The sequence below is a fragment of the Lepidochelys kempii genome, chromosome 2, assembly GCF_965140265.1.
Source record: "Lepidochelys kempii isolate rLepKem1 chromosome 2, rLepKem1.hap2, whole genome shotgun sequence".
In the NCBI taxonomy this organism is placed as follows: Eukaryota; Metazoa; Chordata; order Testudines; family Cheloniidae; genus Lepidochelys; species Lepidochelys kempii.
This window is the reverse complement of record NC_133257.1, coordinates 88520935-88548933: the sequence shown is the minus strand read 5'-3', so window position 1 is coordinate 88548933 and position 27999 is coordinate 88520935. Positions and strand designations below refer to the sequence as shown.

Sequence of the window (27999 nt, the reverse complement as noted above, 5' to 3'; positions counted from 1 at the left end):
ACTTGTGCTGGATCCACATCATTCAGCATAACGATTGATGTGCAATGATAGTCTAGGACCAGCCTCCAGAAATCTTTGACAGTATTTGGTAAAGGGTGCTGGGTAACTATAAAAGCTGAGGGTTGCTTATAGCTCTGCAAAACAATAGCAACAGAAGATAAAATTAAAAGTGATAAGAGAAGAAATCCATCCAGCAAAATGTCAGTAATGGCCCCAAACCCTAGGAAAATAAGTATTATTGTTATTTTGAAGATTACTCACACAGTGTTTTCAGATCTTCCCTGAGATGCTTGCTTGTAATCTAATAAACTGTAATTTTACATCTGGAGACAATATGGCTTTAACAGATCATATTTTTAAAAAAAATTATGACATGGGCATACAGAAGGAGAAAAAAAGAGATTCTTGCTTCCAATGTACCACCCATAAAATCTCGAGAGGTAGATTTGTTCTGAGTTGTTGACAGACAGATGAATCTATGTTGACTGTACTTGATTGTTAATGTGAATGATTCCTGTGTAAGGTGATACCCAGTTATTGTTCCAAGAAATATTGCTCAAATCCTAGTCTAACTGGCAGCAAAGCAATATCTTTAGGGGGAAAAACAAGGTTCATTCTCTCTTTAAACACTGGCCCATGTCACTGACTGGAGGCACTGGGTGAACTTTCATCCACAACCCATGATTTAGAACCAGACGCTTCTTTGCTGCTGAAGGCCATAATGGAAGTACTTAGTCTGTTATCGGTCGAGGATTGTCAATATCTCCATTAAGAAGGGCATGTCTGCTTTGAAGGAAGCTTGTACGCACCCGTATGCTCAGGAAACTATGTCTAAACGCTGGCAATCTGGGTAGCTATTTGAATCTTCCTTTTTTGCTTGGGTAACTGAGACAGTTAATGACAGGTTTCAGAGTAGCAGCCGTGTTAGTCTGTATCCGCAAAAAGAACAGGAGTACTTGTGGCACCTTAGAGACTAACACATTTATTTGACCCAGCCATACACATACTGAATCTATTTCCCCATGTTAAGTATCCTCACACCTTCTTATCAACTGTCTAAATGGGCCATCTTGATTATCCTTACAAAAGTTTTTTCCTCCCGGTGATAATAGCTCATCTTAATTAATTAGCCTCTTACAGTTGGTATGGCTACTTCCACCTTTTCATGTTCTCTCTCTCTCTCTCTCTCTCTCTCTCTTCTTACTGTATGTTCCATTCTATGCATCCGATGAAGTGGGCTGTAGCCCACAAAAGCTTATGCTCAAATAAATTAGTCAGTCTCTAAGGTGCCACAAGTACTCCTTTTCTTTTTGAGAAGGTTAATGGGGCAAGAGGACTCTCACAGAATCTAGCTTTTCGTTCTGGTTACAGACTTGAATATGGTGCCAGATGTGCCCTTCTTCTTTCCTTTGGTCAGTAATCTCTTCTTAGCACTCGATAATCATTAGATATCCATGCTGTAACTATCAGATCAATCAGCTGCCTTCAATGATCATGAGAGGGTGCTGACTTGCCTGAAGTCATGTGCGGAACTGGGGGCTGCTCTTGAATGGCTCCATTCCTTCCTGGCTGAAAGGTCCCAGAGGGCTGTATTGAGCAACTGCTCACCAAACTCACCCTTGTGTAGCGTGATGCACGATTCAAAATTTCACCCCCCTTATTCAAAGCATATACGGTGCCATCGGGGGAGTTAATGAGGAGGCATAGGTTATGGTGCTTTAAGTGCATTGATGACACCCAGGTCTGCATTTCCATCTCAACTGATACAAGGGGAGGGGAGAGCAACTGAGCACCTGACCCACTAATGGGTATAGACTAGGGTATGAGAAAGAGCAAACCACCTGCTCCTGGCCCCTAATGTAGGGACTATTCTGGGGACATGGCTGGAGCACACAGTGCACCAATGATTCTGGGGAAATGGATCAGCCCCCACGTGGCCAGACCAGCCAGCACAGTTTATAAGAGTCCCAAGGCTGTTCTAAGATGTTTGCAGGGAGGTGGAGTCGCTGAACCAAGCACCAGCTGTCTCCAAGATTAGGAGGATGGAAAAGTGGCAGAAAGCCACCTAACTCCCCTGCCCTGGAGCACCAACCATGGCTCAGGTACACCTTAGGATCCAGCCCAACAATTTGATTTCAAAGGTAAATGGCTCATAATAAGATAAGTAGCTGCAAAAGCTAATACTAAGGAATCATCTTTTTTGATCAGTACTTATTTACAAAACAAAATAATATTGACCTCTCTATGATGGGATGCGGTATAATGGCAAGACAGCAGACATTACAATCTGAGATTTGTCACTGGCTTCCTGTGTGCCCCGGGACATTGTGTGAATCTAGACAAGCCATTTAAGCTTGTCTGTTTCCCTATTCATATAAACAAAGATAACAACACCTAGTTTTGAGCCTTATCTAACATGAATAAAATACTTTGAGATCTTGGATGGAAAGTCCTATATGAGTGCAAACTATTATTATTACTGAAGCTTTACTTTTCAGAAAGAATATTTCAAGTATGTTCATTCTTTCCTAAACACTATTTTCTCGTACGTGTGTGTGTCACAATTTTAATTACCCCAGTTCTAAAATGTCAGAGATATACTATAAATCTCTAGAGAGTGTAAAACACATTTAAGTGTCTTTTTACTGATATCCTATTAGCACTATTAAAATTACCATAACTGCATTTAAAATATTCATTTTTTCATCAGCTGAACAGGAAATGTTCACTCAGACAGATATAAATAGAACGACTGGAGTAATGTCTTGTGTGCTATCTGTGCTGACAGGCAATTATTTTTTCTGTTAATTACTGTGTAAATTAGAAGGAAAGGGATCTAAAATACTGCTGCAAACCCTATTATCCCATTTAGCTGCCTGGGTGACTTAATAGGTAACTCTTTTTCTCTTTAGGCCAGATGGTTAAAAATTCAAGAGCTAGCGAGAAATGCAGACATTTTTAATTTGTCAGTACTCCCTGACGGGCTTTCTCTGTGTGGTTTTGGAACCTTGGCTGAGACATAACATATGAGGGATCCTAAATGTACTCAGGGGTTTAAAGATTTTGTGTCATTTTTTGAAAGTGAAGTGGAAGGATTTGAGTGCTCTGGTGCTGACTATGCTTCCCAGGATTTTCCAGTGTGGAGTTTATTCCTGCTTTATTATTAATGATATAATGGGGCTTACATCCATCAGTGCGGCGTTAATGTAGTTACTGCTCTCCCCATCTATTGTTATGAGGAAAGGGAGGCATCTGTCTGGAGGCAGAACATCCATACAGCGATTTTTTTCATGATTACGGGGTAAAAGTGCTATACTGCAATCTTCTACACGCAGTGTTGGAGTCACCATGTTTAGAGTCTATGAAAAAGAATAAACAATACATGAGCAAGGTTAGCTCATCAGTGAACGAATCCTAAAATAGTTAAATAATAGAATTTCAAATCAATTTGGGATACAGTTTCAGAGGGAATTTACAAATGTAAAAAATCAAAAGAAAAACAAACAAATGAATGAACAGCTGGGTTCAAAAGCAAAAACCTTGGATTGCTGAACATGAGCACATATGAAGGAAGAACCTGAAAGATGGTTGCAGGGTTACCTGTATTCTGGCCAAAGGATCATGGAGGGAAACCACATAGGATTCAAACCTCTGTTTATGAGGAAAGAGAGAACTTTACAACTACTCCATTGGATATCTTTATTACTTCACATATTTCAACAGAAATTTGTGACATATTATTGCCCTGTTGTGTAGTTCTTTCCTCACAGGCCCGATCCAAACCCCACTGAAATCAATGGAGGGTCTCTGTTGACTTCAACAGGTATGGGAGGAGGAGCCATATTGCATGTATCCACGTTGTGCTGTCCATGACTTACCCTAAATTCTTCTTTGATCTGACTTGAGTTAGTCTGAGGATCCAGTTTATTCATTTCATAGTACACAGACCTAACTTGAGAAGCTGGAATAGAAGTATCTCCACAAAGACAGGCTTCCAGTATTGCGTCGTGGATAAATACGTACTGCTCCTGGTAAAGCAATCAACACAATTACTGACTTAGAGGGAGCACCTCTTAAGTATTAGTGCTCAAGTAAACAGTAAATAACCTATAAAGCTCACATTAACATCAATGTACACTGAGTAGAGCCTGTAGAGAGCAAAAGTAGTTAATGAAATATACTATTATATTCCACAGAAAAAGCTGTGGAAGGGTTGGGCCCAATCAGTTATGATAAATAAGCCAACCAACCTGTACACACACACAAAAAAAGGTTTTATAGTGGCCTCATCTTGCTTTTTTCTTTTTGCACAGCTCCACAGGCACTTCTGCTCATAAATGGGATCCAAAGTGGCGGATCTTAACTCTGACTAAACAATATCACCCAGACTATCTTTTTAAAAACATTTATCACCCTCAAAATCAGAAACCAGTAAGGTACCACCCATATGTTTGTTTGTATAAATATTGAATGGCTTTATTGTTCCTCACTGCACCATATGAAGTATTTTCCATGTATTGTGGCAGGTAGCGTATGTTATAAAGAGCAGTACTTTTACGGCAAATGATACAACAACAGTCCAAGAAAGATGCCCATACCTCAGTTTGCACCATGTTAACTCTTCGAGATCGAAGCTCCCTGACACAGTTGTATATATCTACGACACCTTCTCTTTCTGCCATATCTAGCATGATGTCAATGACAATGAAGCATCCGGTTCTACCAGCACCAGCACTAAAATAAAAGCACAGTCCACGCTGAATGAATTCTTAGAAAATATAAGGTTTTGAGCCTGATTCTGCAAGTGCTTCAGGTGTTGGATACTTACTGACATCAACAAGAGTTCTGTGTATAGGGGTTTGCAGGGTCGATTTTGCCATTTTTTCTTATTACTTTATTATGAGTAGCTCCTATGGCTTCAATTACTTATGGAGTGATCACACAATGTAGGGTGGGGAAGAATTAGGCCCAGAGTCTTAGTGGGGAAATGGAAAGCAGACATTTTCATTCTGCTTACCTGCAGTGTACAACCAGTGGGCCGGCATTAGGTGGGCTCTTGGACTTCACCTGCCGTACAAATCCCAGCAGTCCTGTTGCATGGTATGGTACGCCATGGTCTGGCCAGCCTGTGAAGTGAAACTGCCTGATTTCTCGGATTTCATGAGCACCTCTCTGTCCAGAATCAAATAAACAAATAAAGAAGAAGAAGAAGAAGAAAAAAAAATAATGTAGAAATGAAAATGGGGAAGAAATTAGGAGAGAGACTTTGTTTGAACATGAGTTTAACAACTGGGGCCTTGCTTAAAAAAACTACTGGAGTTCTTTAAAAGGCAAGATGAGGTGTGGATTTTCAACTGGATCCAAAACCTTAGCATAAAATAGGTTGGTTTAATACTAACTGCTCAGGTGCTTTTGAAAATCCCACTAAATGCCCACCTGCATCTTTAGGCACCTAAACAGCTTTAACAATTCACTCCTAAGGGAGTAAGTCAACAACAAAGCCAGGAACAGAAATCATGTGGCAAACTCCCATTGATTTCACTGACGTCAGGATTTCACCCTAGAACTTCTGATGTTCATTTCTCTCATTCCTTGTTCCCAGGTAAGCAAACCAGTAGTAGCAGCACCTGTGTGTGCTCCTCCAACCACAAAGGGAAGCACTGGAGATGGGAGAAGGCTCTTTACTTCCCCTCCACTGCTCAGCTAATCACCACTTAGCCCTTAGTAATTTAATACCTGTAGTATATGGATATGGTGACAAACCTACAGAGGGCCTACTGGAATTGTATTTGCCGAGAAACCAAATGCTACTGTCATTTACAATATCAACCTGTAGGGCATCTAGGTAAATAGACGGATTTTATTAAATCTATTTTTTCCTCTGTAAAATTGCAGCACTGTTTATTTGTTAGTATAATATAGTCTTTTACAAACCTATACACCAGAGGCCACCATATACATTTCAAAAGCAAATAATATTATGACAGGTAGTGTCCAGCTTGGACAGATATAAAGGTTAGCTGTGGAATAAATATTGATGATTTTAATAACTGGTGTTCTGTGTTTCTTCTTCTTAAGGCTATATTTCCCTGTCTTGAACTGCTTTGCATATAAAAGGCCTAACTCTATTTGCATGGTAATGAAGTAGTATAAAGTTGTTATTTAGCTTTATTAATAGTATGCAAGAACCAGGGCAGGGATTTCCAACACTTAGGAAATGTGTATCTCAAAGGGGCTGTTGGAAATAAGCAACGTGTCAGAGGGCCCATTCCTGTTCCCACTTATGCTAATAGCAAAACCTCAATTGTCTTCAATGGGAGTGGAAGCAGGATCAAGATGAGGGAGACAGAGATGTGGAAATTAAGGAGAATGGATCATTTTGAGTGATTACCTAATGTTCATGTATGTTTGCAACAGGAACAAGCAATGGTTAGGAAAATATATCCAAATTGGAATGTGTTCTGTTTTAGGCTGTGTTCACTGGAAAAAATATGTGATTTTTAAATTATGTTTAAACCGTAATGTAGACAAGGCAATTTATATTTTTACACACATTAACAGGAAGGCTGATGCCCTACCACCTAACGTGTTAAAATACAAATTGCCCTGTCTACGCAAGGATTTTAACATTTGTTAGTCAACATACCACATAAATTGCACCTCCAAAATTTAAGTGTACATCCATTACACATGCAAAACCTCCATTTGCACATGCAGAATAGGTAGATGTACATGTAATTGCCTGTCTGCAAGCACACTTACTTGTCTGGCAAGTGCTGTCAATGTACCTTCAAAACATGAGCTGTATACACCCACCGGATTCACACTTAAATATTTCAAGTGTAATTTTTGTCTACCATTTGTGCTAGATTTTGCATATAGCATATTGCTATAATGAGTTTTTTTATTGTATCTACAAAGACCCATTTTCATCTCTCTGTATCCTCTCTACTGGGTTTTATACGCAAAACAGAATCACAACTGTGTGAATCATGAAAGCATATGCTCATCTTGGATAGACAATATTTTTCACCTTTTCCTTGAAATCAAAAGGATGAAAACTCTGTCATATTATAAACTGTCCCTAGACTGTTCATAATTTAGGCTTTGCTCCTGAAACACTTACTCAGCTGCTTACTCCTGCACAAATGAGTAGTCCCATTGACTAGTAGTTCCCGAAAAACTACTCATGTGCACAAAATTAAGCACATATGAAAGTGTTTGCAGGATCAGGGCCTAAGTCTCTTTAAGTTTTAAATTACACAGGAGCAGGATTACAACCACCACACCCTGACATTAACTAAACTGTCATTTCTTTTTAAAAAATGCATCAATCAACTCCTTCCCCAACAAATAAACTTCTTAGTTTTCTTTTAGAAGCATATAGAAAAAATGACCTGAATAACTAAGTGGGTCAGAAACATTTTATACAATCTAAATTCAGGAAAGAGGATATGGGTAGCCTTGACTGTTCAGCACAATAAGGAAAACTAAAAAAATAAATAACAGAGGGGGAAAAAACAAACACATTCCTTTCTGAACACACAGAAGCTGCATTATCAGCTTATTGAAAAGCTGCCTATTGTTAAAAAACTAATGTCTAAATGAGGTATTTTCAAATGGAGAAATTTTTTTGAAATAAAATAGTTAGGATTGTTTATCCCTATCTGTTTCAATTCACTTATTCATGAGCTTTTGGTCATGAGTAACTGTAAAATCCTCCAAGTCTTTTTTCACAGTCCTGACTAAGAAGTGAAAAGCTAACTTCAAAGCATGACCTTCGAACTTCATGAACAGAAATCACCCAAACCACATTTTCTTCAAAGTCTAATCACCCCCTTCTCATCTCTGTGTGTTAAAAAATATCTAAATAGTTGGAGACAACAGGTTTGAGTGAGCCGAGGAAAAAGTATTACTAACATTAGATTCCATTCGCTGGACTGGTGTATATTTAACAATTAGGCTGAAGAATGTAATAGGAAAAATTAATTGCTCATCTTTCTGGATCTGCCTTTGTCATGCATTGTGAGATCATGGACAAGATGCTCTAACACAAACTGAGATTAGATGATTCAGTAACTTAATAGGAACACCTTTAAAACATTGGTTTAAAGAAAATTGATGCCATGGCAAATAAGAATACATAGCTGAAAATGACTTAAGTTATTTGATATTCAAGACATACTAGTGAGTGAACAAAAATCATGGAACAACCAGGATGCATGCTAAATCTCAGCATTGAACCATGCTACTTTTGTCACTGCTTCCAGCACTCCTGTTGGTAGTTTTATACATTGTCTCTCTAGGCTGTAAATCATCTGAAACAACAACCTGATTTTAATACCTGTTAATTAAGTGACAACCCAATGAATGGCATTATTCAAATCAACTAAAAGACGATACAATATGGCATTTGTAACTGTGCTTGTAAAGGACCTCCCCTGCTTAAAGTCTTGTTAAAAAAATTACTTCATTATAAAACAGTTCTGCTGTAGACCAGGAAATATATTGGACCAGTGGATTACAGCAGTTATAATCATGCTAGACGTCTGAATAATAGTAGTATATAAAAAGACTTATTTTTGACATAGACTGACTTGATTGTGGTGAATAGAAGACAGGAAAACAACATCAATGTCCTGTTTAATTGATAGATGGGTCAGAGCCCTCTCCTCCTCTAGTGCCCCAAGGGAATGGAATTTCTGTTTCCATTTCAAGTCTGGACCAGGGTAAGGCAGAAAGGATCCACATTTAAAGAAAAGTGAAAATCCAATCTTCCATAAGGGAGCACTGGAAGACTACCCAAAAGTAATTTGCTATGAAAAATGAGCTGCCTGTTACCCAGTGAAATCTAGGATCTTTTCAAAGTGACAAAATTACATGTCAGGTTTCAGAGGAGCAGCCGTGTTTGTCTATATTCAGGATAGGTTGTAGATCCTTGATGATGCGTTGGAGAGGTTTTAGTTGGGGGCTGAAGGTGATGGCTAGTGGTGTTCTGTTGTTTTCTTCAAGGATCTACAACCTACCCTGAAGGACAACCCATCACTCTCACAGATCTTGGGAGACAGGCCAGTCCTTGCTTGCAGACAGCCCCGCAACCAGAAGCAAATACTCACCAGCAACCACATACCCCACAACAGAACCACTAACCCAGGAACCTATCCTTGCAACAAAGCCCGTTGCCAACTGTGTCCACATATCTATTCAGGGGACACCATCATAGGGCCTAATCACATCAGCCACACTATCAGAGGCTCGTTCACCTGCACATCTACCAATGTGATATATGCCATCATGTGCCAGCAATGTCCCTCTGCCATGTACGTTGGCCAAACTGGACAGACTCTACGTAAAAGAATAAATGGACACAAATCAGACGTCAAGAATGATAACATTCAAAAACCAGTCGGAGAACACTTCAATCTCTTTGGTCACTCGATTACAGTCCTAAAAGTGGCAATTCTTCAACAAAAAAACTTCAAAACCAGATTCCAATGAGAGACTGCTGAATTGGAATTAATTTGCAAACTGGATACAATTAACTTAGGCTTGAATAAAGACTGGGAGTGGATGTGTCATTACACAAAGTAAAACTATGTCCCCATGTTTATTCGCCCCTTTACCTCCCCCCACTGTTGCTCAGATGTTCTCGTCAACTGCTGGAAATGGCCCACCTTGATTATCATGACAAAAGGTTTTCCCCCCCACCCTCACTCTCCTGCTGGTAATAGCTCACCTTAAGTGATCACTCTTGTTACAGTGTGTATGGTAACACCCATTGTTTCATGTTCTCTATGTATATAAATCCCACTGTATTTTCCACTGAATGCATCCGATGAAGTGAGCTAATACAGCTCACGAAAAGCTTATGCTCAAATAAATTTGTTAGTCTCTAAGGTGCCACAAGTACTCCTTTTCTTTTTGAAAATTACATGTATTTAACTTGTATGGGAAAACAACATCATATTTTGAAAATACAGTTTTCCAAACTTACCTTCTCCACTGCAAATGTTCGAATCACATATTCAGCCAGGAGCTCTGTTTCTATTAGGGTAACTTTAATGTCTTTATATATCTCTGTGTCATCTGGCCAGTATTTACAACATTTGACCTTTTAAAAATACAAAAGAAATTAAGGTTCATATTTTTCAGCATCTGAATATGTTCTGTACCTTTTGCAATGATTTACGATATCAAATTCAACCACACATAAAACAGTCAGGCTGCTTACACAAGGAAATGGTCCATGTATTTAAAGCAGCAGTGTAGCTCAGGGTAAACATGGGTAAATGGAGTTTGCCAACTTCTCATTTTGGGAATATAGTTTAGCTTGGTTAATTATCCTACTTCTTCTTCTTCTTCTTAACCACTTTTTAACCACTTTAAACAGCTAATTTAAAGAACATACCTTTTAAAAAAGACAGTTTTGGGGTTCTAGGTGGGAATAATATTCAGTAAAATAAGGCAAATTTCTATGTAGCATGAAGGATGTTTATACTGTGCATAGCTCAGTTACAATAACCATTCATTTCTTGTTCTTTCCAAGTCAGGGAGTATACAGAGGGAAAAGCTACAAATAGAAGCTTGAATAAACTCAAGCTCCTCTGGATTTTTTCGTCCACCTGCAGTTGTTACTTGTTCCAAAAATATCTTGCATTCTTTTAAAATGACAGTTCACGCTGTAGACATAAGGGTTTGTCTAATGTTGGAAAGAAAAAGCATCTATTTTCTCAATTAGAATTAACTTCTCAAAAGAACTGGTCAGAGGTGGTCATATAGCTAAAGCACAGGACTGGGTGTCAGGAGATTCTATTCCTGGCTTTAACACTGACTCTCTGTGTGACTCTGAACAATCATTGACTTCAGTGGGCTTTAGGGAATTTGTCCCAGTGAAAGGAGAGAGGGGAGGTGGCTTGCATGAACTCTATTCAGGAGTTGGCGGGGTTTGGTGCGCCTTAGTGCAGCCTAGCACAACCTTCACAAAGTATGTAAAATTAAAATGTGAAGCATCTTTGTGGTAGTCACCTTTCTGGGGGGGGGGGGAAGGAGAGTTGTGTATTTTGATGAAATGGTTACTCACCCTTACTCAACCCTGTAGTTCTTCGAGATATGTGCTCCCTACTAGGTGCGTTTATGCCTCCAGTGCCTTTGATCAGAGGTTTCTCATAGCAGTGTCTGCTCAGCCCACACATGCGTGCTAGTCAGCCTCATGCCCCGTGCCATTGTTATATAGCACTGTGTTGGCAAACTGCCCTCAGTTCCTTGTCTACTGCAAAGCCCTATAGCAGAGAACTCCGAAACAGAGGGGAAGGAGGGTGGGTAGAGGAGCACCCATAGGGCAGGCATCTCAAAGAACTACAGTTACTGCACAGGGTGAGCAACCATTGTTTCTTCTTTGAGTAGTGTCCCTACAGGTGCCCCACTGCAGGTGATTACCGAGCAGTTCTCTTTAAGGAGGAGGGAGCTTTGGAGTCAAGTCCAATAGGGAAGATAGTAGAGCTGGGCCAAACACAGCGTTGAAAGCAGCATCACGAGTTACTGCGTAATGTTCAGCTAACGTATGTATAGAAGCTAAAATAGCAGCTTTATATATTTCAATAATGGGCACGTTTTCAAGAAATGCCATACACGTGGAAATGGACCTTGTATAGTGAGTTCATATGTCCAAAAATGCTTGAATATTATGAGATTCGTAGCAAGACTGAATGCAGTCAGATACCCACTTGGAAAATCTTTGATTAGAAATTGCAGATCCTTTTGAACTATCCGTGGTTTGTAGTGCTGTTCTCACTACCAACTAGCCCTCTTGGATAATGGTTTGCGATTGCTCTTTTTGTGTATCTGGCAAGTGGTCAATAAAGGCATTGAGTTTGCCATAGTTCATATAGTCATATTTAGCCATTAGGGCTTGGTAGTTTGACTCTCTGAATTGTAAAGTCACAGAGAAGTATGCGTTTCACCTGAACGGGTCAAGCCTCTTACAATGTCTATCACAGGGGGTTGATTTGGTGTGATTTTGCTTTCCTTGGGTGTTAACAGCGTTCACTACTACAGAGTGGGGGGGAGGGTGCATGAAAAGAAAGTCTGCCTCCTTGGCGACCCTGTAAAACTTTTTGCCAGCCCTTTTATATATTGGTGGAATACAGACTGGCATCTGGTTGATGACCTTGGCAGGGTCTAAAAGTGCCTCACTGATTGGGAGGGCAATTCTCAAAGAGAAAGATGTGTGTAGTATGTCCAGCAATTTATAGTGAGAGTCTTTCACCTCTTCCAGGGAAATTTGAAGAGCATCAGCCAACCTCCTAGTGAGATACTGGAAAAGCATGAACTCATCAGCTAATGATGGAGGAGGGGGCATCACTGCCTCATCCGGTGAGGAGGAGATGTTCATCAGTGGAGTGGTTTCCAACTGTAGTCTGGCCTTCTGCTCCTCAAAAGTGTCCTCCTGAGGGTCTGAGGTTCTGGATAGAGGCTGCAGAAGAATGTCTGGTGGGTACCCTGTGGGAGATACTAGAAGATCAAGAAGTATGGGGCTTGTAGGTTGCCCACAGATCCCAGTACAGCCCCTGGGGAAGGGGGCAGGGCATGGGTGTCCACACCAGGAAGAATGGGGATCGGAGCGTGGGAATAGCCGAGGAGGTCTCAGATGCTATAATGGTGGGTTGTGGTGTGAGACCAGAGAGAAACTGTTACCCTGATTACTGTCTGACTCCCTGCTGGAATTGGGTGGGGCCAACAGGGTCATTGGACACATGTACCCCAGTGCTGATTGTGATTCTGGGGACTGAGATGTGCTTGGTACTGGAATTCTGTACTGAGTAGCAGGGACTCTGGTGCTCCACGATCGTAAGGCCCCCAGAGAAGCGGATTTCCTGCGATACTGTTGTTGTGCTTCGTACTGTCAGGGATTGTCAGTGCTGACTCATTGGCACCAACAGCTTATTTTATGGAAGGCATGTTCCAAAGAGGGCTGCTTTGAAGAGGTCGGTATGGGGGATGTTCTTGTGGGTGCCAATTTAGTAGAGATAGTACAGTCTCTATTCTTGTCTCTGGCAGGTGGTGCCACTGTCTCACAGCCTGTGCCCCTTGGGCCTTTAGGTATCGCAGCAGAGCTTGCACCTGGGGGTCCCTGTTTCTTTAGGGTACCGTGCCTTGGAGCCATCAGTGCTGAGGTGACCTAACGCGCCGGGGTCTCCTCTGGCTGGTCAGGATCTCTGTTTGAGGCCTTGAGACCCTTTTCCTGGAGGCTTTGTGGAGGGAATCAGACAACTTCCTCCATGATTCTCCCTTTCTGGAGTTTGATGACTCCAGGGATGATCTGCATCCTGGAGAGGACTCAGGACTGGGGCCAGATGCCGGTTTAAGAGAGCCTTCCATGAGGAGGAGTTTCAGCTTTAGCTCCTGGTTCTTTTGGTACCTAGCTTTCAGCTGTTGGCAGAAGGTGCATTTCTGCAGGATGTGTCCCTCTCTGAGATGTCAGATGCAGCAAGAGTGCCTGTTCATCATAGGGAGGCACCTTTTAAAGCTGGGGGAACCGGGCATGCCCCTCTGGGGGGGAAGTCCCACAACAAAGGTGGGGAAAGGGGTCGAAAGAAAAAAAACTTTTTTTTTTTTTTTTTAAGAATTGAAGAACAGAAACTTTACAGGTACTACAAAAAAGAATGGAAACTCTAAGAACAATTATAAATTAACACTATCAAATATAAAGTAAATAAGTAAACTGGACTGCTACTCATTCCATCTCAGCCTCAGGGGGGTTGAGAAGGAACTGAGGGCGGTTTGCTTGCCAGCGCTAGATACCCCTGAGGCAGACCAGGAGGGAGGGTGGGGGGTGGTCAGATACAGCTACAGTGGAGCACCCGTAGGAACACTACTCGAAGAAGAAGAAGCTAAAGCTACTACTACTTACTAATTACACTAAGAACGTCTATAAACTAAATACTAGAATAAAGTTGAGATATCTCAACTTCCACAGCTCATTTTCAGCCTGAGGTATGAGTTGAGAAGGAACTGAGGGCGGTTCACCTGCACAGTGCTATATAACAACAGCACGGGGCACGAGGCTGAGTGACTAGCATGCATGCATGGACTGAACGGATGCTGCTATGAGAAATCTCCGATCAAAGGAGCAGGGGGCGGAAGTAGAGCACCCATAGGGACACTACTCAAAGAAGAAACATGTAGCTGTAAATACTGAAAAATTGTCCCTTCTCCAATTTTTGTCAGTGAGATGGTTGGTGAGGAACATTACACATTGATTAGTTATATATTTAACTTCTGTTCTTCTCTTGTCAGGTTCTTATCTCACAACCATCACTTTTGTATCTGGGCATGTTCCAGTAGTGCATTAAATGATAGGACCAGCATCTATTATGTATCTGTTACACATGATGTTTCTCCCTTCCTCTCACCAAGGGGAAATTAAATGTTAATCTTCTAATATATGCAAGTATGTAGTTTTGCATAAATATACAATTCTTGATTGGCTGCATACAAAAGTAACTGCACATTTTACACTGGAAATGAATAGACAGCTGCAGCGGCACAGGAGCTAGCAAACAGAGCTGTAAACAGGGGAGTTTGAGTGGGAGTTCTGTTGGAGGAGAAGGTATTTGTGTGTGTGTTTGGTTTTGTATTGTTAGTATCTGTATGTGTAGGGGCTTTGTGCTGGGAGAGAAGCTGAGCCCTGATTAGGGGGCGGGGCTTCACTGACTGGGGGTCCTATAAAGGTAGCAGCCAGTCAGGCAGCGGGAGTTTGAGTGGGAGTTTGAAAGGGGAGTTTGTCTTGTGGTGCTTGTGTGGGGTTTGGTTTTGCTGTGGGTGGTGGTGTTTTGGTGTGGTTTGTGTTTCCCAGATTAACAGGATTTAGGTGGGAAGGCTATGACAGATTCAGAGGTGGCAGTGGGAGTGACCCATGTAGCAGATGACACAATGAAGATGACTGGATGTGGAAGCTGTGGTATGTACATGATCCTGGAGGGGGCACCTGGTAAGAGTTTTCTCTGCATGAAATGCCGTCTGATAGAGCTGATGGAGGAAAAGATCAGAGGTTTGGAGATGCAGGTGGAAAGTCTGGTAGAGTTTAGGAAGGGGTTTGAGCAGATTATGGAGCAAAGACATGAGGTATCTGAAGGGAAAAGCTCAGACTTGCAGATGGAAGCAGGACTAGGGAATTCTGAGGGGAGACTGGGTGAGGAAAGTGGTCAGTGGAAGCATGTGACTAAAAGAACTAGGCAGAGGAAAAGACGGGCTAGTGAAGGAGAAACAGAGCTTCAGAATAGGTTTGCAGAGTTGGAAAATGAAGAAGGGGCTCAGCAGGTAGTCACTGAAGGTGATAGGGCAAGGAAGAAGAGAAGAGCGGTTAGTCCTATAGGAAAAGGGGAAGAGTTAATGGAGATTACACCAAATATGAGCCCCAGGAGGATACAGGATGGGTTAAAAAGGATTACAAGGGAGAATGGGAATGGAAAGAACTTGCAGCCAGAGGGAACAGGGGATAGACTGGAGAATAGCACCGTCACTAGGAAAAGGCAGGTCTATGTGATTGGGGACTCTTTACTGAGAAGAATAGATAGGCCTGTAACCAGAGCTGATCCAGAAAATAGGAGGGTGTGCTGTCTTCCAGGTGCTAAGATACGGGATGTAGACCTGAAGTTGAAAAGGATTCTAAAGGGAGCGGGAAAGAATCCCCTAATTATCCTTCATGTGGGAACAAATGATACGGCTAGATTCTCGCTGGAAAGTATTAAGGGAGACTATGCTAGGCTGGGGAGGACGCTTAAGGAAATTGAGGCTCAGGTGATCTTTAGTGGGATTCTGCCTGTTCCTAGAGAAGGGCAACAAAGGTGTGACAAGATTATGACTATCAATAGATGGCTTAGGCAGTGGTGCTATAAGGAGGGCTTTGGGATGTATGGCCATTGGGAGGCATTCATGGATAGAGGACAGTTCTCTCGGGATGGACTTCATCTGAGTAGGGAAGGAAATAGACTTCTAGGATGGAGGCTGGCACAACTGATTAAGAGAGCTTTAAACTAGGAATTTGGGGGAGATGGTTGGGAGATGTCCAGGTAATCTCCACGCCAGAATTTAGCATAGAGTGGAAAGAAAATAAAGTAAGAGTGGATACAGCTGTAGGTAGGAGGAAGGGCAGTGTAGATACAAGTCTAATAGGTTATACTGGTAGTAAAATAACCGTGCCTAATAGGGTACAGAATGTGAGTGAGGCCAAACAGCAAAAATTAAGAAGTTTGTACACTAATGCAAGGAGCCTAGGTAACAAAATGGAGGAACTAGAGTTACTGGTGCAGGAAGTGAAACCAGATATTATAGGTATAACAGAGACCTGGTGGAATAGTAGTCATGACTGGGCTACAGGTATTGAAGGGTATGTGCTGTTTAGGAAAGACCGAAATAAAGGTAAAGGTGGTGGAGTAGCATTGTATATCAATGATGAGATAGAATGTAAAGAAATAAGAAGCGATGAAATGGATATGACTGAGTCTGTCTGGGCAACAATTAAATTGGGGAAGAAAACTATTAGAGCCTCCCCTGGGATAGTGCTTGGGGTGTGCTATAGACCGCCGGGATCTAATTTGGATATGGATAGAGCCCTTTTTAATGTTTTTAATAAAGTAAATACTAATGGAAACTGTGTGATCATGGGAGACTTTAACTTCCCAGATATAGACTGGAGGACGAGTGCTAGTAATAATAATAGGGCTCAGATTTTCCTAGATGCGATAGCTGATGGATTCCTTCAGCAAGTAGTTGCTGAACCGACTAGAGGGGATGCCATTTTAGATTTGGTCTTGGTGAGTAATGAGGACCTCATAGAGGAAATGGTTGTAGGGGATAATCTTGGCTCAAGTGATCATGAGCTAATTCAGTTCAAACTGAATGGAAGGATTAACAAAAATAAATCTGCAACTAGGGTTTTTGATTTCAAAAGGGCTGACTTTCAAAAATTAAGGAAATTAGTTAGGGAAGTGGATTGGACTGAAGAATTTATGGGTTTAAAGGTAGAGGAGGCCTGGGATTATTTTAAATTAAAGCTGCAGAAGCTATCGGAAGCCTGCATCCCAAGAAAGGGGAAAAAATTCATAGGCAGGAGTTGTAGACCAAGCTGGATGAGCAAGCATCTTAGAGAGGTAATTAAGAAAAAGCAGAAAGCATATAGGGAGTGGAAGAAGGGAGGGATCAGTAAGGAAAGCTACCTTATTGAGGTCAGAATATGTAGGGATAAAGTGAGACAGGCTAAAAGTCAAGTAGAGTTGGACCTTGCAAAGGGAATTAAAACCAATAGTAAAAGGTTCTATAGTCATATAAATAGGAAGAAAACAAAGAAAGAAGAAGTGGGACCGCTAAAAACTGAGGATGGAGTGGAGGTCAAGGATAATCTAGGCATGGCCCAATATCTAAACAAATACTTTGCCTCAGTCTTTAATAAGACTAAAGAGGATCTTAGGGATAATGGTAGCATGATAAATGGGAATGAGGATATGGAGGTAGACATCACCATATCTGAGGTAGAAGCGAAACTCAAACAGCTTAATGGGACTAAATCGGGGGGCCCAGATAATCTTCATCCAAGAATATTAAAAGAATTGGCACAAGAAATTGCAATCCCATTAGCAAGAATTTTTAATGAATCTGTAAACTCAGGGGTTGTACCGTATGATTGGAGAATTGCTAACATAGTTCCTATTTTTAAGAAAGGGAAAAAAAGTGATCTGGGTAATTATAGGCCTGTTAGTTTGACATCTGTAGTATGCAAGGTCTTGGAAAAAATTTTGAAGGAGAAGGTAGTTAAGGACATTGAAGTCAACGGTAAATGGGACAAAACACAACATGGTTTTACAAAAGGTAGATCGTGCCAAACCAACCTGATCTCCTTCTTTGAGAGAGTAACAGATTTTTTAGATAAAGGAAACGCAGTGGATCTAATTTACTTAGATTTTAGTAAGGCGTTTGATACTGTGCCACATGGGGAATTATTAGTTAAATTGGATAAGATGGGGATCAATAGGAAAATTGAAAGGTGGATAGGGAATTGGTTAAAGGGGAGACTACAACGGGTCCTACTGAAAGGTGAACTGTCAAGTTGGAGGGAGATTACCAGTGGAGTTCCTCAAGGATCAGTTTTGGGACCAATCTTATTTAATCTTTTTATTACTGACCTGGGCACAAAAAGTGGGAGTGTGCTAATAAAGTTTGCAGATGATACAAAGCTGGGAGGTATTGCTAATTTAGAGAAGGACAGGGATACCCTACAGGAGGATCTGGATGACCTTGTAAACTGGAGTAATAGGAATAGGATGAAATTTAATAGTGAGAAGTGTAAGGTCATGCATTTAGGGATTAATAACAAGAATTTTAGTTATAAGCTAGGGACGCATCAACTAGAAGTAACGGAGGAGGAAAAGGACCTTGGAGTATTGGTTGATCATAGGATGACTATGAGCTGCCAATGTGATATGGCTGTGAAAAAAGCTAATGTCGTCTTGGGATGCATCAGGAGAGGTATTTCCAGTAGGGATAAGGAGGTTTTAGTACCGTTATATAAGGCACTGGTGAGACCTCACCTGGAATACTGTGTGCAGTTCTGGTCTCCCATGTTTAAGAAGGATGAATTCAAACTGGAACAGGTACAGAGAAGGGCTACTAGGATGATCCGAGGAATGGAAAACTTGTCTTATGAAAGGAGACTCAGGGAGCTTGGCTTGTTTAGCCTAACTAAAAGAAGGTTGAGGGGAGATATGATTGCTCTCTATAAATATATCAGAGGGATAAATACCAGAGAGGGAGAGGAATTATTTAAACTCAGTACCAATGTGGACACAAGAACAAATGGATATAAACTGGCCACTAGGAAATTTAGATTAGAAATTAGACGAAGGTTTCTAACCATCAGAGGAGTGAAGTTTTGGAATAGCCTTCCGAGGGAAGTAGTGGGGGCAAAAGATCTATCTTGCTTTAAGATTAAACTCGATAAGTTTATGGAGGAGATGGTATGATGGGATAACATGGTTTTGGTAATTAAATATTCATGGTAAATAGGCCCAATGGCCTGTGATGGGTTTTTAGATGGGGTAAGATCCAAGTTACCCGGGAAAGAATTTTCTGTAGTATCTGGCTGATGAATCTTGCCCATATGCTCAGGGTTTAGCTGATCGCCATATTTGGGGTCGGGAAGGAATTTTCCTCCAGGGCAGATTGGAAGGCCCTGGAGGTTTTTCGCCTTCCTCTGTAGCATGGGGCACGGGTCACTTGCTGGAGGATTCTCTGCTCCTTGAGGTCTTCAAACTACAATTTGAGGACTTCAATAGCACAGATATAGGTGTGAGGTCTTTTTTAGGAGTGGTGGGTGAAATTCTGTGGCCTGCATTGTGCAGGAGGTCAGACTAGATGATCATAATGGTCCCTTCTGACCTAAATATCTATGAATCTATGAATCTATAAAAGTAACTGCACATTTTACACTGGAAATGAATAGAACAGGAATAAAAATAGGCACTATATTTAGTCTCATTCTTCACTAGAGAAATGTATCTAAATATCTGTTGCCAGTGATGAACACACACCATTTAAAATGTTAAAAATAGCTGCATGCAGTTCATAGTGCTGGTACTCCTATTCTACTGTCTATAATTCTTTTTAAAAATTCCACATAGAAGATTTTCCGAAAGCCCTGAAGTTAGGAAAAGGGAAGCCATAAGAAACATATTGGAGGTTCATTGTTTATCTGTCTGTCTGTTCTATTTGATAATCCAGGCCACTGGTTTTGTTCAAATCCCTGACTCAAACTGAGTAAACCTTTACATTTGTTGTTAGGGAAATACTTGAAATAGCCTTTTCCTCACTGCGTGAAGATGTTTTCCTGTGTCCTGTGCAGAGTAAGCACCTCTTCACATTGTCAACAGACTGGTACAGCCTACTGACAGCCCTCTTTCTGACCTTAATTTCCTCTTCCTGCCTGTAGCTTTTTCATGGGTGAAATCTGATACACATACACATTTCCAAGGCACGTATGAAAGAGGAAGCAGCTGCAGTCACAGTCACAACACCACTACTGAGCATTATGTTTCTAACTTTAGCTCAGCTCCTTTCAGATGGGTGCCTGCCATCTCAAAACAGCTGAGGTTAGTAAAATAAACTATTTAAAATATAGATTCACCTAAACTGCTTGGGTCTGAAGGAAAACACGCATGTTTCTAACTTGGTGCAGTCTAGAGAGACAAAGTTATTGGACCAACCTCTGTTGGTGAATAGAGACAAGGTTTTCAGCTACACAGAGCTCTTCTTCACGTCACAGGTGCAGTTTAGACAGCCTGGATTATGATTAAGGAATAGGGACATTTAAAAAGTCCACTTCTGTGGCAGATTTCATGATGCACACTTCCCCTTTCTTTTGTCTTAATGGCTGGATTTTGTTTCCTTTTGAATTCTCATTTAAGATGACCCAATGGAACAGTTGTGGTAGGGTTGGAGGTCCTGCACAGAGGTTACGAACCTCAGTGCCCCATGCAGCTCTGCCCCATGGAGGCTAGTAAAAATACCAAAATGTGTACATCAAAAATTTTAACAGAGCCTCTTCAGTTACTGCATCTGGATACATTTCTTTGGTTTTTGTATAAATATTTGGAACGTATTTTAAAGTAAAAGTCAAACAGAAGGTTTAGGTATATGATACAGATATATCTATATCATATACGTAAACCTCTCTACATATGTATATATAGTTAAAATAAATATTAAATGTATTATAATTGGTTTTTGCACAGCAAAATAAAAAAAACAATTACAATAGGTTTTTGCACCAGTAAAACATTGATTAATGTCAGCCACAAGATAGAGAATACAATTTTCAATGCTCATATAAGTAGAACAAAGATTGAGAGGTAGCTTTGAGATTATACCACATTTGTTTCCAATCCCATTGCCAAAAAATACAGATGTACTCCCCTTAGAAGGTAAAAGTATGATTGGAGGGAGGTTATGACAGCTCTATGGGCATAAAACCCCAGGTGCACTTGTCCATCTGTTATATATGTATTTATTTTACTAATAGCTTTCGGGATATGTAAGCAGATCATCATCTACTTACATCTCAAAGACAGCAAAATGGGGTAAAGTTAGAGCCTAAAAGATAAAGATAAGGGTGGCAAGTTGTGCTCACTAGTAAATATAGCAAACAATATGGGAAGCATATAAACAGTGAAATGGAATAGTGATTAAGCTTGATTGCTTTAAAACAGTGTATTTGGCCTTAGGCAAGTAACATGCTTTGAAACTGTGGCCATGAAAAGCAAGAACGAGAATTCACTCATCTTTGGAATAGAAACATTACAGAACTGATATGTGAACTGGCAGGGAAATAAACCTCACAGTTAGTATTCAGCAGTTTAAATAACACTGATCATTCAGATTTCCTAATTTGCTTTGAGTCTAAAATATCCTTAACAAGATGTCATATAGCTAGCTATTGCCCATGCACTGCATGGCTTATTGTTAATGCAGAACAGGTTTATACAATCTAATTTAAAATTAACCCTGAACCAAGTAAAGATAATAAAATAGACATAAAATTTGAAACGGAATCTCATGGAAGTAAAATGAAATAGCCATCTAAAGTCACCTGTGAAAACTTTTTATGCTTTTTGCTGCTGTAAATCAGGATAACTAATCTTACTCTTATTTTACTGATCTGAAGAACAAGGAGATCAAATAAGTGTAAGAATTTTGTTTTAAATCAATTTGAAACAAAAAAAGTATCGTGATTAAGCATGTTTCAAATTTGTAGATTTGAGAGAAAATAAAATCCAGTCTTTCTTCTTTTTTCCAAAATATGTACCTTGTCTTAATTTGTGAGTATGTTGCTCTGAATGGTCAGAGTACGTAGGTTCTAGTGGTCAGAATAAGGAACAGGGAACTGAGGGCTGAGTCTAGGGGGTTTAGACAAATATCTTCCACTAATTATAATTAGATATTTATCTCAAATCTCTAGACTCTTTTGAAAATCTCAATCAAGATATCTGAGTTATATTCCAAGCTCTGGTGCAAACTTGCTGTTTGATCTTGGGCAAGTCATTTATCTACCTGTGCCTCATTTTGCACACCTGTAAAATAGTTAAGAACACTCGTGTTATGAGGCTTAATTAATGCTTACAATGTGCTTTGGGATCCCCATACTAAAGGCTTAGTATAAATGCAAGGTATCAGTCTTTCTATTGACAGGTTTCAGAGTAGCAGCCGTGTTAGTCTGTATCCGCAAAAAGAAAAGGAGTACTTGTGGCACCTTAGAGACTAACAAATTTATTTGAGTATAAGCTTTCGTGAGGCACATTTCACTTCATTGGATGCATGTAGTGGAAAGTACAGTGGGGATATTTTATATACACAGAGAACATGAAACAGTGGGTGTTACCATACACACTGTAACAAGAGTGATCAGGAAAGGTGAGCTATTACCAGAAGAAGAGCTGGGGGTGGGGGGAAACCTTTTGTAGTGATAATCAAGGTGGGCCATTTCCAGCAGTTGACAAGAACATCTGAGGAACAGCGGGGGGAGTGGGGAGGGGAAATAAACATGGGGAAATAGTTTTACTTTGTGTAACGACACATCCACGACACATCCACTCCCAGTTTTTATTCAAGCCTAAGTTAATGGTATCCAGTTTGCAAATTAATTCCAATTCAGCAGTCTCTTGTTGGAGTCTGGTTTTGAAGTTTTTTTCTTGAAGAATTGCCACTTTTAGGGCTGTAATCGAGTGACCAAAGAGATTGAAGTGTTCTCCGAATGGTTTTTGAATGTTATAATTCAAATGTTAAAACTCTCAAAGATCTTGGGAGACAGGCCAGTCCTTGGTTACAGACAGCCCCCCAATCTGAAGCAAATACTCACCAGCAACCACACACCACACAACAAAAACACTAACCCAGAAACCTATCCTTGCAACAAAGCCCATTGCCAACTGTGTCCACATATCTATTCAGGGGACACCATCATAGGGCCTAATCACATCAGCCACACTATCAGAGGCTCGTTCACCTGCACATCTACCAATGTGATATATGTCATCATGTGCCAGCAATGCTCCTCTGCTATGTACGTTGGCCAAACTGGACAGTCTCTACGTAAAAGAATAAATGGACACAAATCAGACGTCAAGAATGATAAAATTCAAAAACCAGTCGGAGAACACTTCAATCTCTTTGGTCACTCGATTACAGAGCTAAAAGTGGCAATTCTTCAACAAAAAAACTTCAAAACCAGACTCCAGTGAGAGACTGCTGAATTGGAATTAATTTGCAAACTGGACACCATTAAATTAGGCTTGAATAAAGACTAGGAGTGGATGTGTCATTACACAAAGTAAAACTATTTCCCCTTGTTTATTTCCCCCCCTACTGTTGTTCAGATGTTCTGCTGGAAATGGCCCACCTTGATTATCACTACAAAAGGTTTCCCCCCCCTCCCACCCCTCTCTTGCTGGTAATAGCTCACCTTTCCTGATCACTCTTGTTACAGTCTGTATGGTAACATCCATTGTTTCATGTTCTCTGTGTATATAAAATCTCCCCACTGTATTTTCCACTACATGCATCCGATGAAGTGAGCTGTAGCTCACGAATAAATTCGTTAGTCTCTAAGGTGCCACAAGTACTTCTATTCTTTCTATTGTTCTCTTATATTGGGTGAGATTCTCTCTATGAATTCTGCTGGTGCAGGTTCCATACACATGGTGGCAGACAAATTCCTCCAGTCTGCCTGGAATGAGGACTCAGGGCTGAAAGCTGCCTCCAACCTCTGCTGCACTGGGGACCAGAACTGGCCAACAAAGACCCCGAAGTGGCAGTACCAGTATAGGAGGACAGTTGCAGCTCACTTGTGAGATTCAATACAATTCAACACCTGTCCAGGACAGTCTCCTCTGATTGACTGCCCTGGCTGCCCTAACAAAAGGGTTCATATGCCACATGCCTTCTCCCCATTGCTGTACAGCATGAAGAAATTGGTGTGGCTGGATGCCTCTATGTCATTGCTTATCTTGGGGTGATTTTGTCCCCTCTGGCCATTAAAAGTTTATGCAAATAAGAGTGGCCCTAGAGAAACTGGTCAAGCACAAAGCAGCAGCATAAGGAAAGATGGTCCAATGGACAATTACATTTATGGATTGTAGTCCAGTTGAAAGAGGAAGGATTGTCTAGTGGTTAGACCATTAGCCCGGGACTTCAATTCCCTGTTCCACCACGACTGTGTGGTATATCCTGTGTGACCTGGGGCAAGTCACTTAGTCTCTCTGGCCGAGATCCTCAAAGGTATTTAAGTAATTAACTCCCACTGAAAACAACAGGAATTACATGCCTGGATACCTTTGAGGATCTGGGCCTCAGTTTTCCATCTGAAAAATGGGGACAATAGTAATTCCCTATTTCACAAAGGTGTTATAAAGCTAAGTACATTAAAGCTTGTAAGACATGAAGATATTTTACGGTGACAAGGGTCATAAAAGTACCTAAGACAAACAGATGCTCAAGGCAGTGAAAAGGTGAGCTTTCAAGCCATCTTTACATCCTTTAACTTTTGCTCTGTGCATGTGGGTTGTATCCAAACATCTGCCCCAACACATTTATCCACATATTTGTGTTTCCTTAAACCACTTGTGTTTACTTTTCAAATCGATCTGTCTAAATTGGATTAGTGTGAATTAAGATATTAATCTCAATTGAGGAATATTTTCTAGAGCATCCGTTCTACTGCAAACAGGGGATGCAACAAAACTCTGAAAACTGAATTCATCTTTGCTTGAAGTTACACCGGGCAATGTTGTGCACATATATGCTGCTGCTCTGTTCAATAAGGCAAACGTTGTTGATTTGTGGACATCTTTATTAAAAGAGTCCTTCTAGTTTCCTGGAGAATAACAGCCAATTCTTTCCTCTTAGGACTCTTCCCCTGCTATGCATGATGGAATAAGGCCAACTTGTTATTTCAGGTTATAAATTTAGAAAGCAGAAATGTGTTTTGACTGCTAGACATATGATGTTATTCACTGATTTGCCAGATTAACAAAGGTTTTAAACTATGAGATTTTATCATTTTTTTTGTTTGGCATTCTGTTAAAAAGCATATCTGCCATCCTTTTCTGTTAAAAACAACTATCACCACCGCCGAGTATGTGTAGAAGTTACCAGGAAAAAATATATTTATGAATAAAATAAACACTAAATGGGGAATTACAATATTTTTAGTCTTAGAGCACAGTTTAGAGAGGGCCTGGAGACAGGGACTGGATTTAATGCATCTGGTGATTTCCCCATCTCTATATTTTGGTTTCTGTCTTCAGAGATAAAAGAAATCTTAGTCACCGATGGTCATTAAAAAATCCATGACACTTCTCATAAGAACAAGTGTATTAACCCCAATGTCCAGAACTAATTCCAACCTGTGTAATTATAAGTCTTATTAAATTTCCCTGCAGTTTCAATTTGATAAAATATTCTACACTTTATCCTAAATATTAATGTAGAATTTTGTGTGCTGTTCAACAGTGACTGTGTTTCACCCCAGCAGAGGCTGCACTTCAGTAGTGAATTAAATGAATCCCACATATAGTTTGCACATACTATGTGGTAAGTATTCAAAGTGGTTTGCATGTGAAATGCAATATAAATGCAATATTATGGAGGTGCCTGGTAGCAGCTCTACGGTTAGAGTTCTATTCAAATGTGGACTATAAATTCCTGTTTTACTCTAAAAGTAGGTGGTTAATTGGTGTGAAATTTCACACATGGTTAGTTTTATGCCCACTGAATTTTACACATAGTTTGTGTCTGGTTTCTCATTATACATTTATAATATAATGTCTTTGGAATTGGGATCTGGCTGATATTTGTCCTTGGCAGTCCTACTTTTCACTGTTGACTGATATCTTTTATAAACCAATGTCTGCCTAAACATGGTAAATATGTGTAGATCTGGTGTTATGAATTAAAAAAAAACCAGATTATGGACTTGGGGTCATTTTTAACCATTATTCACATTATAATTTAAAATGTACGTGCTGTGCACCCAAGCTTGATTGATGAGTGCCAAGTGCATGGACACTTGATTGATGGGGGCTGGGTATACATAAAATCTTCTCTAATAGGAACCACCCTTTCTTGTCAGATTTTACCCCACAATGGTTTCTTGGGCAGCCACTGGTTAAGAAGGGCTCATGCGCAGCTGCTGGCAGGTAAAATCTTCTACCTTCATACATGTCTGCCTAGCCTCATCCATGTACCCACTCTTACACTTTGAAAAATCCTAGGATATTAATATCCCAAACACATTTCTGTGGAGTAGTTAAGATTGCTACACACCTAACATACCCAAGACAAATCCATAACAGCAAGGAAATGAAAAGTTAAAACACCTAACTGCACATACTCTCTACTCCTCCCTCCATACCCTACTATTACCACAACTACCACACAACACAGACCATGTAGGGCAACCTTAACTTTGCGCTCACAAGGATGCCAGCCTTTCATCGTCACTTTTAATTGCCATTCTGCAAACACTAAACTGCTGTGTCCCAATACAACCAACTACTACACCAAACAACACAATTACTATTGTTGGGGGAAAATAATCCAATAAAGGAGTGCGTGCATGTGTGTGGAAAAGGGGCAGAATTAAGGTTGCAATGCATAGTCTGTTGTATTCAGTAGCTGTGGTAAGGATAAGGTGTGCATGAAGGAGAAATGCACTTTACTGGCTTAACTATTCATTTCCTTGCTCTGTGTGTTTGTCTCAGCTATCAGAGTAGCAGCCGTGTTAGTCTGTATTTGCAAAAAGAAAAGGAGTACTTGTGGCACCTTAGAGACTAACAAATTTGCATCCGATGAAGTGAGCGGTAGCTCACGAAAGCTTATGCTCAAATAAATTTGTTACTCTCTAAGGTGCCACAAGTACTCCTTTTCTTTTTGTCTCAGGTATGTTACATTATTGCAACCCTGCCTGCTTCCAAACTAATTTTTGTGCATATTAATATTGTCAGAACTTGCTGGTTTTAGTTCTTGATAATAACTGTGACACTATAATTAGTTATTAGGCTTCTAATATGATGCTTCTGCTTTGGTTTTATTTTGCATAATTATTTCTGCTGCCACCTGTTGGTAAATATTTTATGATACTAAAATAATGATAGAAAAACATGAGGACTAGCTGTGACTTTATATATCAGCTGCTTCTGTTGGGTTTCAGCATTGCTTTCATCATTTATTTATTTCCAAACTCCTCCATCAAGCAAAAGGGTGTGGAAAGTGACTCCTGAAAGAATCTAATGTAAAGTGATGTGACAAGCGAAACCAGAATCCAGGTGCCCAACAAAAAATCAGTAACAGTTCAGTGAGTGAAAAGGAGGAAAGTGAAAAGAAAATGATACAGCTACATGAGCAGAACTCACCAGCTTTCCAAATCTTCACCATAAAGCTTTTGGGAAGGAAGTGATGTTTCAAGGTATGAGATTCTAAACAGGTCTCCAACAAGAATCAGAAGGGGACTTTGGCCAACATGATTCTGATGTAAGGGCCTAATCCAACTCCCACTGAAGTCAGTGAAAAGGCTCCCATAGACTTCAATGGGAGGATCAAGCTTTACATGTAGTCTCTGAGAACTGGCAATGATGATTTGTTGTCTATGTTTGCCAATCATCCATATATTTTTTTTTTTGGATAAACATACCAGTTTCTAGTTCCTCCAACTCAGGAAAATAACTTGATTCACATTAAACAATTTAGTAATTATACAGTTTATACACAGAGAAGTAGAGGTCTCTCAGATCAGCTTACTATTTTGGAATAGTAAGTGCTCTCTGGAGCACTTTTGTGTAGTCTTGGCTTTATTTTTCACCCCAGAAAATTTTGAATCTGGCACTTAAACTGTGTGCATCATATTCCTTAAGCAGACTGTAATTTCTTTTATGCAAAACTTCATTTTAAATGGAAAAT

At 40.3% G+C, this 27999-nt stretch overlaps 1 protein-coding gene across 9 annotated transcripts in view; it reads right to left on the bottom strand.

Annotated features, from left to right (window-relative positions):
* The window catches only part of PTPRM (protein tyrosine phosphatase receptor type M), an 832874-nt gene that overhangs the window by 16296 nt on the left and 788579 nt on the right, over nucleotides 1-27999 (bottom strand). For all 9 annotated transcript variants that reach the window (XM_073331568.1, XM_073331567.1, XM_073331560.1 and 6 more), the window contains 6 exons: nucleotides 9995-10111; nucleotides 5018-5172; nucleotides 4599-4734; nucleotides 3879-4028; nucleotides 3186-3359; nucleotides 3-134 (listed from right to left, as the gene is read on the bottom strand). In XM_073331568.1, the coding sequence (XP_073187669.1) occupies nucleotides 3-134; nucleotides 3186-3359; nucleotides 3879-4028; nucleotides 4599-4734; nucleotides 5018-5172; nucleotides 9995-10111 (864 nt within the window). The remainder of the gene's footprint in view (nucleotides 1-2; nucleotides 135-3185; nucleotides 3360-3878; nucleotides 4029-4598; nucleotides 4735-5017; nucleotides 5173-9994; nucleotides 10112-27999) is intronic.